Below are 13,552 nucleotides of genomic sequence, written 5' to 3' on the forward strand. Positions count from 1 at the left end.
TTCTGGTTTTCACCGCAGGGGGGCGGTAATGAGCTGAACTCTTGGATATGATGCTTTAAAGAAAGCCCAATAACCACCGAGGAGATAGTAGAAGTAATGGCGGCTCAGAGCGGGTTGTCACACCCGGCTCTTGTCCGCGGTGGTGTGTCTGTTTTCCCCCCGGTGCCTCTGTCCGCTGAGGCCGCTCCGTTCACTCCCATGGAGCCGTCCGGTTGGGGGCCCGGCTCACAGTCGGAGGCCGAGAAACTGTTTTCCAACTGCGCCATAAAACTGAGAGCCCTGCGAGCAGACTCGGTCCAACTCAAAGAGGAGCTCAACCTGCTCTTTGACCAACTCTTGTCCGAAAACTACAACAGGACCTTCGAGCCCGCTGTCAACATCCGTCCAGAGGTACGGACACTCGCTTTGGACCTGTAGTCTGTTTTCAGCGACACAAACTCTATAAAAGTCTGCCGCCTCTGTATTTAGAAGCAGAGCTGGGATGAATAAACACTGAAATAGCCATAAACCCACGCACTTCAGAGCCCCGAGGATAACCATATAACCAATAAGAGACTAGCTCTAAACTAAACCAACAACTGTGACATCAGCATTTTGTTTCTTTTCTGTATTGGTGTATTATTTCCATTTCAGGACGTGTGTTCTCTGCTGAAACATGCCAGCTGTCTTGTGCCCCTGACTCAGGAGCATCTAGTCATCAAACTCTGCCAGGTTGTCCATCATCTGCTCAACCAGCTGAAGGTAACAGGTCATGCTTGTGCCACATGTACACTTATGTATTGTTAGGACTGCTTTTGTCGCATTTACACTATATGGACAAAAGTACTGAGTTGTCACTGAACTGAGGTGTTTCGTTCAGTCTCGTTGCCACAGATGAACAAAATCGGTGAAGTCGAGTGTGGTACTATAACAGGATGACCGATGCCAACTAAGTGGTATTATTGCGAAGTGGAAGCAATAAATCAATAACCACAGACATCCAGACCTCAATAGGCATTAAAACCATATATAGAGAGCTTCGTGGCATGGTTTCTATGGCCAAGCAGCTTTGCATCACCAAATATCGGACAGCAGTGGGCCATCTATAAAGTTTGTTTGGTCTGGGTTGATGGTTCCAGTAAAGGCATATCTTAATGCTTTAGGGAAACTGTGCCAACTTGGGTCTGCCCCAGTGCACAAAGCAAGCTCCTTAAAGATGTGCTAGGATTAGTTTGATGCGGAAGAATATGCCAAACTGATCCAACCGTCAAACACCTTTTGGGATGAACTAGAACAGAGATTCCAGCATCAGCATCAGGCTTCATAAATGCTCTTCTGGATGAGAGGACGAAATTTACAAGCCTGTAGAGGATTCTCTTAGTGGAAACTCTTATATCACGACAACCAACTCCATACTAACAGAATGGGATGTCATAAAAGCTTGTGTAGTTGTTGGGATAGACTGCACTTACAGCCACATTTGTCTTTTATTTTTAAGGTAATAATGTATGAGCACACGCTGGATGTACTGGTGAACTATACTGCAGGTGCACTGAAAGTATGCAGTACGTGGACCCACACAGACGTCCTCCTGGCACTCTCCACTGTAGTCTATGGGAATGGACCTCAGTGCCACCAGGTAGATATTTAGTGCACTTTCTGAAAAGTGTGCCCTAACTGTTGACTATTTACGTCAAGATTTTTTTTGTATATATATTTGTAGCACCTCAGCGACTTACTGGGTGAAGAGGGATTCCTCCTGCAGTATAGTTCTCCATCTCAGTCAAACATGGAGTTGCGCCGCGTTGCTCTTACCTGCATGGCCAACATCTGTCTCAGGTACTGCTACAACATGCTTGAGCCAGTAGCCATTTTTATCTGTGTAAACTGCAGGCTATATGAAAGCCTGGATGTAGTGTCTATAATCTGATTTCTGAAGAGCTGCTTCGAATCTGGAACTCGAATGAGACGCAGTGCCAGTTTCTCCATCTTTAAGCTTGTATTTGTCGCTCTAATCGTCTGCATCTGTCCCTGCAGGATACCTGGTCAGCCGCCTTTGGATGATCAGTACAGAAGTGTGTGCTTCCAAGCCTTCCTGAAAACGCTGCAGTCAACCAAACCTCCCGACACTGATGAGCTCTTCTACTGCATGGTACTGGATACTCAACAACAAACATTTAAACGAGAAACAGATTAATTCAATCCTGCTTATATAAAATTGTGTAATCTGCGCAGGTGATCCAAGCAGCTCTAAAGGGACTTCAGTGTTGTCTCTCAGGTGGGAAGTGGAAATTTGGTGGAGGGGAGGAGCTCGGGTCTGTACTGGCTGCACTTAAGGTGTAAAATCTCACCACATGTGCACAGTTATTATTAATTGATTAATTTTTGTTGAGTTGAGTATTAATATGGAGTCCTGCTCATGTATTCTGCAGCGACTCATGTTCCAGGGGGCTCCAGGTGTGATTGTGGAGTGGCCGGCTGTACTTTATCCAGCACCTTTACCGCAGTACGAGAGTCTCTCCGCAGCAAAAACTGCAGAATCACCAAAATCATTAGAGCCACCAAAGGATGTCGCTGTGCCAGGAAAAGCTTCAGGGGTAAGAAGAGTGTTGATACCAGCAATGGCCATATTTAAAAACACTGAGGAAACTCTGATTTTTAATTGAATGTATTTCTCTCTCCAAAGAGTAAAAAGAGGAAATCTAAAGGTAAGGGAAAGAAGACGAAAACTGAGGAGAGCAGAGGGGATGAACGAGAGGAAGGAGATGCAGAGACTGTGCCTGCACTTCTGAAAGGCAGGGCGGAGGAAAAACAGCCTGCCTCATTTCTCTACCCGTCCTGGAAACTAAACAGTTCTGATTCTGAATTTTCCGACCTAGAGGGCAACGCACAGAGCAAATTAAGGTACAGAAAGACCCTTAATTAAATATTTTTCTCCCATGCATGTGTATCTTTTAAAAGTATCAATAGATGTTTTTAATTTTTTTATTTTTATTTTTACTGTTTACACTCTTTCAGAGTGAACCACGGTCGTGTGCGTCAGGGGGCGCTGCACTGTTTGTTAGTTGTGGTGAAAGCAGTAGAGAAGAGAACTCTGTACGGTTACTGGTCTTCCTTCATCCCCGACTCTCCCATCGGGGGATCACCGCCTCTTACTCTCGTCACAATTATTCTGAAGGACCTCTCTCCAAAGGTACAACACACGCACACACACACTGTGCAGTTCTGGACCGATACGATTGTAACATCTCTCTCTTGACCCCCCTTCCAGGTGAGGTTGTGTGCACTTCAGGTGTTGTCAGCCATGCTGGATAGCTCCCGGCAGTTCCTGGCTGTGGCTGAAGATACGGCGTCTCCTCGAACATCTTACACCCCTTTCTCCTTCACGCTGGCGACTGCTATCAGAGAGCTGCACCGCACCCTCAGTCTGGCCCTGCTGGCCGAGACCTCCCCTCAGACTCTCACACAGGTCATAAAGGTACGATTATTTGCTCTCCACGAACACTTTTTATCTTTCATCTCTTTCTCTTTTGGGTTACAGCTACTGTCAATATTTCTTTGTTGAACTTTAATATAAACCCGGATGTTACAGACTATAGCATAATGATTTTTTTTTCTTTGCTGTAAAAACTCATTAGGTAAACATAATTAAATTTAAACTCCATTTAATTTCAGCGGAATTACACCCTCAGTCTCATAAAGTATGACGAAAACTGATAACTTAATGAATCCATTAGGGTTTAATTACATTTATTTCATTACATGCGATATGTTCAGGTTCCAGTAATGAAATGCGCTATAATGCAAAAGTAAACAAGTATGCTAAGTGATTTTTATAGTGTTAAAAAGTTCTGAAAAGACTCTGGAATAGTCTTTAAAAGTTGCGCTTTTCAAATTCGGACATAAAAATAGAATTAAGAATAAGTCTGGGCAGTATTAGTGTTGTTGTTGTTTTTCAGTATTGAAGCGAAAAATAAACAGAATTTGTTGTGACAATTAGCAGTTTAGCTAGATGGTTGCATATTGCCTGCTAACACTTTGAATAACTTCACATACCTTTACTGTGTAAGGTCACATGTTTGCAGTCTGTGTGTGCATATAAATAAGAGGATTAGTCACTGTTTGTCTTTTTTGTGGTGTTTATCAGGATGTAAATTACAATATGAGTTTCATGTGAAATGAGCTGAGAGAGTGCTGAATTCTGACATGCATCTTTGTTATCCACACTGTAAATATCCGTCTGCTCCGTCTGTTAGTGTCTGGCCTACTTGGTAGCCAACGCTCCCTATCACCGCCTCAGACCTGGCCTGCTCACTCAGCTCTGGAAGCAGATTCGTCCGTATGTGCGCCACAGAGGTCTGTATGTTGTCGGCACGCTGAAATAACTGCCAATAGGATGTAAGACACTGAAGTCTGTTACCGTCCACACAACTATCTGTCCTTCTTTAGATGTGAATGTGCGTGTGTCAGTCCTGACACTTTATGGCGCTCTGGTGACCACGCAGGCTCCTCTCCCTGAGGTGCAGCTGCTCCTCCAGCAGCCAGATCACAGCAGCAGCATGGGTGTGTTCACGCCACAGGACTCGGGCCTCAGCTGGAGACAAAGAGACGGGGTGTCCTCACCCTCTCGTACACCAGTCAAACATTCCCAGCGGAGCTCTAGCACACACTCCCCACACATTCCTCACACACCAGGGGAAGAGGACAGCCGGCGACTGTGGCTGCTGCAGCTCTGTGTGACACTAGTGACTCAACCCAGAGAGGACCAATCAGACAGCGAAGGAGTGGGAGGGGGTGCTGCTTTAGAGCCACCTCCTGTTCGACTTGAAGCTCTGCAGGTGAGCAATAATGAGCCAGACAGGAAGCTCCAAACAGGCATTTCTAAAGTCTGAAGATGTTTTTAATCTCTTGTGTTTCAGGTCTTGTCTCACCTGGTGCGTGGCTACTTCCCTCTAACTCAACACTACCTGTGTGAGATTGGGCAAGTGAGCGCACGCTGTCTTGGGGAGACGGACACCTCCATACAGCTGCACGGAGCAAAAGTAATGCCCTCTATATAATATAGTAGTATGAATTGAATACTGATCCTGCAACAGTACACAATAAAACAAGTATCAGATATTTAGAAATAACATCTGTCTTTTATTTAGTTGCTAGAGGAGTTTGGTTCGGGAATAATTCAACAGTACAGAGCAGAAAACAACGTGCCTGAGAGCTCAAGGGTCCCCATAAGCCAGGTAAATGCAGATCATTTCTACACAGTGCATTACACACAGCATACGATTACAGAGGTTTAAACAAATGCACTTCGTTCTTTTTGGACAAATCCTCATTCGCCTGTTTCAAAGATGGATTCAGCAAATTTAGGGTTAAAATCTAAGTGTAAGTGCTATTCTTAATATCCATATGTAACAGACAGGTTTAAAGTATATATTTATGTAACGTTTTAGAGCATTTAAGCAAACTTTTCTCAGACTTTGACACTAATGTCATGTTTTCTGTCCTCACACACTGATGTGCATTTCTAAGAGATTGTAAAATAATTTTTCAGAAGTGTAAAACCTGAGTTCAAAGAGCCCAGAGATCTTAGATGGAAAATCTCTTTGTAATTATAAAGATAACCACAGTTTCCTGAAATACTTATACTTACAGGGGTAGGAGCATGATTTCATATGAGCTACAGGTCGAGCACAGACTGAGAGTTAAGCTGCTGCCACTGAGGTACAGATAATTTCTGTGCAGGCTTTAGCAACAGTAAAAGGAGGCATTAAGAACAGGTTATATTTAAAAAAAAAATCTCTCTAATCCACATTAATGTGTGGTAATTTAATCAATGTGTGTACAATACAGGTGGTGCAGTTTTGGTCAGAAGTGTTGAGTGGCCCGTTAAACCGAGCGCTGCAGAATGAGCAACATCCCACGCTGCAGGCGAGCGCCTGTGACACGCTCTCCTCCATTCTGCCGCAGGCCTTTGCACAGCTGCCTGTGAGTTATCCCCTTTTATTGGACTTGTTTTTCTGCACTAGTGCTGCCGAGCTTCACGGCGCTGTATGTGTACTGTTGTTTTTAAGGACAAGACCCAGCTGATGTGCATCACTGTGCTGCTGGGACTCACCTATATTGAAAACTACCTGGTGAAGACGGCAGCCGTCAGGGCTTTGGGGATCTACGTACTGTTCCCCTGCTTGAGAGAGGTAGGTGTGCTGATCACCAGCTATGACCACAATTTACAATTTAAATCAGATATTTTGAATCCAAGATATGTAAACCTCTGGAAAAAAATAGAACAATTATGTTCTTCTTTTCAGGATGTCATGTTTGTGGCTGATACTGCAAACACTATCCTAGCTGCGCTCGATGATCGATCTACAAATGTGCGTGCCAAGGCTGCCTGGTCCCTTGGGAACCTCACAGACACTCTTATTGTTAATATGTAAGACAGCATGGATGTACCACACATATAATCTCAGAACAGACTGAAATCATATTAAAAGGGTAGAATAAAATATACCGAATGCCTATAAACAGTTGATCTTGTTTCTCTTTAACCAGGGAGAGTGTAGGTGTGGACTTCCAGGAAGAGTTATCAGACATGTTGCTGCTCAAGATGCTGCAGGCAGCCACGCGAGCAGCAGCAGACAAAGACAGGGTGCGAGCAGCTACGCTTTCACACTCACACAAACATGCAGGTTATTTTAAAACGCCCCCGAATTCATCTGTTAGATCTTGTAGAGTGTACTTACGTCCTCCCTCGATCCCTACCAGGTGAAGTCTAATGCAGTGCGCGCTCTCGGGAATCTGCTTCATTTCCTGCGGCAGAGTCAGATGACCAGGCCCGCGTTCCAGCAGCCACTGGAAGATGCAGTGCGTGCTCTGGTTAAAACGGTCCAATCAGAGGCTACGATGAAGGTCAGATGGAACGCCTGTTATGCTTTGGGAAATGCTTTCAGAAACCCCGCCTTGCCGCTAGGTAAGTGTTTAACCACAGGGCTGTAAAAGCATCATACATTGTCAGTGTTATGCATTACATTTGAAGGAGGCTGTTGTGCAAAATGTCTCCAGCAGTGATTCATTTGGATTTCAGTTTTTTTGAAAAGCTGCTCATGTCCATCTCTTCATCAGACTCAGCTGCCTGGTCTCACGAAGCGTTCTCTGCGCTCTGCCATGTTGTTACTTCCTGTAAGAACTTTAAAGTGCGGATCAAATCTGCCGCTGCCCTTGCAGTTCCCGCCCACCGCGGCTGCTATGGAGACACAGAGCGGTTCACCCGTGTGTGGTGCTCCCTCGCAACAGCCCTTGAGAACAGCGAAGACACCAACGACTTTTTGGAGTACCGCTACAGCGCCAGCCTGCGACACACACTCTCTCAGGCTCTCTTACACCTGCTCAGCGTAAGCCAGTCACAGGACATGCTCGGGCTCGGCACGTCACTGGCCAGCGAGGAGGGGACGGGCATCAGAGAGCATTTGATGAAGTACCTCCGAGCAGAGGAAGGAGGAGGAGAGGAGGCAGAGAAGGATATAAGGGGGGAAAGTTTGCACCCTCGGGAGAGAATTGGAAGTGTGGAGCAGATTTTGATCAGGATAAAGGGGTTAAAGGTGGAAGGGGAGGAGGAGAGGGGTAAGGAGATGGTGAGTCATTTCCTGGAGGATTTAATAAAGATTTGTGAAGAGACTTGGGAAAACACCCAAACTAACAGAGAGGTGACTGAAAGCAAAGCGGATCATGTATGAACTGCTGGGCAGTGATTTATGACTGATAATGTTGAACATCTGTTCAAAGATATTTGAAATCTGAAAAAATACAAATATTTTCAGGAAGAAAAAGAATAAATTGAATCCTATGTATTGATCTCATGCATTTATACCACTTTGGTCATTCTTAGTTAGAGGATGATTGTGTCTTTTTAATTTTACTAATATGATTAAAGATTTTTAAGTGTAAGCATGTACTTCCCTGCAGTCTGGATTTGTTAAACTATAAAAACGTTCTTTTGAAACATGTTGCCAAGAAATGTACTGAACTGAAGCCTTCAGTTGATCCAAAATGCTCCGGAGAGGGAGGGAGGGAGAGCACATTTCTCCCATATTGGCTTCTCTTCACTGGCTCCCTGTTAAATCCAGATTCAAATTTAGAGTTCTTCTCCTCACATACTAGGTCTTAAATAATCGGGCCCATTTTACAGACCTATAATGCTCCAATAGAGCGCTTAGTTCTGAGAATGCAGGCTTACTTGTGGTTCTTAGGATATTTAAAAGTAGAATGGGAGGCAGTCTTCAGCTTTCAGGCCCCTCTTCTGTGGAACCAGCTCCCAGTTTGGATTCAGGAGACAGGCATCCTCTCTGCTTTTAAGATTCGGGCTGGATCAGGCTGCTGGGGGATTTACCATGATGCACTAAGCATTTCTTCTTCACACTGTATATTTAATTATTAATCTGGCTCTCTTCCATAGTGTACTTTTTGTTTTGTCTCCCTGCCCCTTACCCCCAGCCTGTTGCAGCAGATGGCTGCCCTTTCCTGAGCCTGATTCTGCTGGAGGTTTCTTACTGTTAAAAGGGAGCTTTTCCTACTGTTGCCAAGTGCTTACTCATCGGGGCATCCTTTGAGAGCTTACCATTTGATACCTTAAAATTTAAAGTGTATAAAAAAATTGTGATTTGATGTTACATAAAAAAAAAATATAAAAAAATTGCTACTTTGGGTCACTATCCAACCTTAAAGGTTGCTACTGCAAAAATCAGAATGTATGAGATACGCTCTACTCTAAAGTTTCATCAAATACAGTCCTGTGCAGAAGTGTTAGTTTTTAGTCCACTTCAAGATATCAGGAGAGCATCTTTATTATAGTCCTCAGAATGAGTGGCAGTTGCTTTGAACAGCTGTTCACAACACCATGGAAGTAAAACAGTAAAGTTAGTACTTTCAGATTGTTGAATCATGTTCATCTGTTAGTGTCACTTTCACAGGTCACGTGGTTGACCTGTGATTGTATGATTATGAATTGTAACAAATAAAGAAAATCCTTGAAGAACCAACTCTTACACAATTTTCTTCTAAATCGGCCAGAATTGGGATAATATGGTTTATATATATATATACACACACACACACGAGAATAATTAGTGTAAAGTTGCCTCACTCGCTGTAACACTCACAGCCCCCAATAGGGGGCGCGAGAGGTGGATGATCCGGAAGTTGATTAGTGATGCCTGATCGGGGCACACCACGCTGTTGTAGAAATGGACGCGTTCGAGTTGTTTCGGAAACTCGGAGTTGGGGCTAGATTTGACCTGAAGAGGTTTGGTCAGGACGCCGCTCGGTTTAAGGTAAGCTTTATAGTGTAGCTGATGACGTACTGGATGAAAACAGTTCATGCTGCTGTTAACGAATCGCTATGGTTTAATGCATTTTAGCTAACCTCGAGTTTTGCTGTCCTGCTTGTGTAGGAGTATAACGTTTTAGGCAAGTTGTTGTGCTTAATACATGTATTTGAAGAATTGTACAACCGTAACACTCACACATACATGTACACACACGCTTGTGTATCGTTTTATTTTGTAGCCCGTGAGGAGTCACTCAGAAGAAGCTTCTCCCGATCCTCTCTCTGCGATTGATTATTTTGCCACTGCCAATGGAGCCCAGAGCTGGACCCAGGCACAGGAGGAAGAGGAGGGCAGGGAAGAATATGAGGGAAGTGAAGACGGAGATTCCGACATAGGAGGCAAAAGAAAGCGCAAAGAGGAGGAGAGAGAAGTGAGGACCAAAAAGAAGAAGAAAAAGACCAAAAGCAACCAAGCGGAGGTGAAAGGTAAAGAAGTTGTAGTAGTAAAGGTTGCAGTTTTAAAGTGTTCACTATGGAAACCTTGTTATTACAAAAATTTCGAGTGACGTTTAGAATGAACATGATCTAGCTGTTCACTCCTGTTTGATGTCTTCTGTCTGGCTGAAGCTGGCGGTGAACTGCTGAAAGAGACGCAGGGAACTGGCATCACCTGGACCTCTTCTTTGGACAGAAAGATCCAAAACCTGCCGAGTGACGGGAAGGAGAAATCTTCGTTGAAGAGGCTGAAGCATCTTCATCAGGAAAAGGTCCTTACTGGGCTACATTTTATAGCACAAAGAAGTAAAATAAAGAGATTCTGATACATTTTAAAACTTCTTCTTAGTGGTGAAATGCTGTGCAGAACTACTGCTGTCCCCCTATCCGCCATCGAAAAAGGTATTTCTCTTTCATTCTAGGTCAATCGTATTCGCGCCCAAAACCGCATAAATGTGCACGGCTGTGACATACCTGACCCTGTGTGCACATTCGAGGAGCTGCTGTCCGAGTATCGCCTCAACCCGCGTGTCCTTCAGAACCTCAGAGACGCCGGGCTCAGTTCCCCAACGCCGATACAGATGCAGGCGATGCCCCTCATGATGCATGTAAGCACGCACGCTCGTCCTCATTTCTTTGATTTGGGATTAGTGCACAGACGGTGATTTTTCTGAGGGTTTCACTCTTGGTTTGGTTTGTCTGTCAGGGTCGGGAGCTGCTGGCCTGCGCTCCCACGGGATCTGGGAAGACTTTGGCTTTCTGCCTCCCACTGCTCGCTCAGCTGCAGCAGCCAGCCAATCAGGGCTTCAGAGGTGTGATCATCTCCCCAACCAGAGAGCTGGCCAGCCAGGTATGCACCATAAATTAGAAAGTGATCTGTTTAAAAAGTAAGGAGGCCTTTCCTGATGTGAACAACAGCAGCTGGTGATAGATAAAGGATGATAAGTGACTGACTTCCTGTGTTTTCAGCAGTATTTGGTCATTGTTGTTGAATTGTGTTCAGACCTACAGAGAGCTGCTCCGTCTGTCAGAGGGAGTCGGGTTTAGAGTTCACATCATAGACAAAGCGTCACTAGCGGCTAAGAAATACGGACCACAGTCAAACAAAAAATACGGTAAGAGATCGTTGGTTCATAGGGGAAGAAAAATAAGTAAATCTCACTGGCTTTTAACTCCTGACGTTTCTGTGTGCAGATATACTCGTCAGTACTCCAAACAGACTCATCTTCCTTCTCAAGCAGGATCCTCCAGCTGTCGATCTCAGCAGGTGACATTTGATCTGCTCAAATCTGATGGTTTTTGTGTGTCGTACCCACTCTATTTGTCTCTTTATTACTTAAAAAAAAATAAAAAAGAAGACAGATCGATGATGTTCTGGGTGTTGCTTTTCAGTGTGGAGTGGCTGATTGTCGATGAGTCCGATAAGCTGTTTGAAGACGGCAAGACGGGCTTCAGAGAGCAGCTGGCCACCATTTTTCTGGCCTGCTCCGGTCCAAAGGTGCGCAGGGCTTTCTTCAGCGCCACTTGCACGGCAGATGTAGAACAGTGGTGCCGCCTGAACCTCGACAACCTGGTTTCTGTAAACATCGGGCACAGGTACGGCTCTAGCTGAAGAACTGCTTACTGCAGCAAATTCATGCCTTCTTTTTTTGTCACAATAGAAACATGGGTGTTTCATCTTTTTTAGAAATACAGCTGTGGATACAGTAGATCAGCAGCTGCTGTTTGTCGGGACAGAGAATGGCAAGCTTGTGGCAATGAGGGATATCATCAAAAAAGTAAGGAGCTTACTTGATTTCAAATAGAACAGATTTATTAGTGGTTATTGCATAAACACCCGTTTAAATCATTTCTAATTTCTGATTATTTTATCTTACAAGCTAAGATAAAATAAAAGAGTCCTCTTTTCTGTGTTTCAGGGCTTCCTGCCGCCCATGCTGGTGTTTGTTCAGACTATAGAAAGGGCACGGGAGCTTTTCCATGAGCTGGTGTATGAAGGCATCAACGTGGATGTAATCCACGCAGACCGCACACAGCAGCAGGTACATCAACACACCTACCACTCCTGTCATTTATTTCCATTTCAGTTTATTTATTGAGTGCTCTCGTCCTCATCGTTTGCTCCTATGTGTCAGAGAGACAACGTGGTGAACAGTTTCCGCTCCGGGAAGATTTGGGTGTTGATCTGCACCGCTCTGCTCGCCAGAGGAATCGACTTCAAAGGCGTAAACCTCGTACTCAACTACGACTTCCCTACCAGCGCTGTGGAGTACATCCATCGCATTGGTTGGTTTGGACAGTGATCCACAAATAATCAGCCTGATGTTTCCACTTTGTCTTTGACGCGTATCACACTCTGTGTCTGTCAGGTCGTACTGGGAGAGCTGGACATCAGGGGAAGGCCGTCACCTTCTTCACAGAGAATGACAAACCTCTGTTGCGCAGGTAGGAAAAGAGCAAACTGAGTTAGTTTTTTTTTCTTCATTCAAACCCATATCCAGCTGTTAACACACAATTTTCTGGATTTTCCATGGACCATCCTATTTGGTTCTTGGTCTCTATCGTTGGTGTTGCTTTTTTTAATAAAATAATTTCACTGCAGCACAATGATTGCAAGTTTAGGTCACTTCTTGCCATTAATTTATTTTTAAAGCACCTTGAATTTAAATACTGAGCCTGTAGTTTTTCCTTTTTTTCCCCTATGCTTCTCTTTAACAGCATTGCTAATGTTATAAAACAAGCGGGCTGTCCTGTACCAGACTACATGGTTGGTTTCAAGAAAATACACAGGTAAGAAAGCTCCATGATTGCCTGCACATTTACAGAAATGTTTCCTTTGATTTAATGCTTAATTGCTCCCTGTTGAGTTTTGGTAAGAGCGGTCTGGTCGTTATCTTTTTGTTTAGCAAAGTAAAGCGGAGACTTGAGAAGAAACCTCCCAAGAGAAGCACCATTTGCACAACTCCTCGCTTCTTAATGAAGACCAAAGGCAAAGATCAGAAAAAAGGAAACAAGCGAGCAGCGAGAGGAGAGCAGAAAGGAGAAAACGGAGCTCAAACAACATCACACCAGGAGAAAGAGGAAAAGAAGACAAAAGGACAGGGGCTGAAGAAAGGAAATAAAACACAGAAAGAAGGAAAAGAAAAACACAAGAAAGTGTCTCAGAAAACAACAACAGAGACTTCAGGAACCAAGTTACAAAGGTGGGGAAGGACTTTCATGCACATTTATCCAGTCCAATAAACTACAAACTGCAATCTTATCAAACTCTGTTATGTAAAAAAAAACAAAAACAAAACCCATACATATATGATAAATGACTCTGTACACAACATAAACCAATTTCCTTAGCATACCATTAAAGTGAAAATCTGTGAAAAGTTGAAAGTAGGAAACATTATTGTCAAATATATCACAGAGGCCTGTATGGAGCCAGAAATTGAACCCACTTGAATAAAAATATTTCTAATATTCATTCTTTCTTCTTCAACAGGAAAAAGGGGAAGAAAACTAAGCTGAAGGCAGACTAGAGGAGTGCGATGCAGATGGACTGATGAGAAGATGCATTTGCAGTCTGATTTATTGCCAACCTTTACATTTCTGCTTTGTAATATGAGAGTATAAAATAAACTTTTATATGTGTATAAACTTTTTTTGGCATTTTATTACATTTGTTCACCTGACTGAACAGAATTTTGTATATTTGTTAATAAAGATGATGACTGTGAAAGTACATTAAATAGCAACTGGGTATTT

The 13,552-nt window shown here is 43.8% G+C and overlaps 2 protein-coding genes across 2 annotated transcripts; both read left to right on the forward strand.

Annotated features, from left to right (window-relative positions):
* Window positions 1–65: 65 nt before the first annotated feature.
* Window positions 66–7,923, forward strand: heatr6 (HEAT repeat containing 6). Its single transcript, XM_082549481.1, has 20 exons — window positions 66–390; window positions 634–741; window positions 1,478–1,618; window positions 1,703–1,818; window positions 2,017–2,131; window positions 2,215–2,316; window positions 2,412–2,576; window positions 2,666–2,883; window positions 2,998–3,172; window positions 3,251–3,457; window positions 4,236–4,335; window positions 4,429–4,817; window positions 4,899–5,021; window positions 5,130–5,216; window positions 5,830–5,964; window positions 6,051–6,173; window positions 6,288–6,412; window positions 6,532–6,628; window positions 6,745–6,949; window positions 7,102–7,923. Exons 1-20 carry the CDS (start codon window positions 97–99, stop codon window positions 7,710–7,712), a joined length of 3,636 nt encoding a protein of 1,211 aa, XP_082405607.1. The 5' UTR covers window positions 66–96; the 3' UTR covers window positions 7,713–7,923.
* A 1,279-nt stretch (window positions 7,924–9,202) lies between these two features.
* On the forward strand, window positions 9,203–13,494 carry ddx52 (DEAD (Asp-Glu-Ala-Asp) box polypeptide 52). The gene is made up of 15 exons (XM_082548018.1): window positions 9,203–9,305; window positions 9,541–9,787; window positions 9,929–10,068; window positions 10,219–10,404; window positions 10,503–10,646; window positions 10,800–10,911; window positions 10,991–11,063; window positions 11,189–11,392; window positions 11,484–11,574; window positions 11,716–11,838; window positions 11,932–12,082; window positions 12,166–12,241; window positions 12,515–12,586; window positions 12,703–12,999; window positions 13,290–13,494. The coding sequence occupies exons 1-15, from the start codon at window positions 9,219–9,221 to the stop codon at window positions 13,324–13,326; spliced, it is 2,040 nt and encodes a 679-aa protein (XP_082404144.1). The 5' UTR covers window positions 9,203–9,218; the 3' UTR covers window positions 13,327–13,494.
* The last annotated feature ends 58 nt before the right edge of the window (window positions 13,495–13,552 follow it).

Source organism: Aulonocara stuartgranti, assembly GCF_965226115.1.
Source record: "Aulonocara stuartgranti genome assembly, chromosome: 10".
NCBI lineage: Eukaryota > Metazoa > Chordata > Actinopteri > Cichliformes > Cichlidae > Aulonocara > Aulonocara stuartgranti.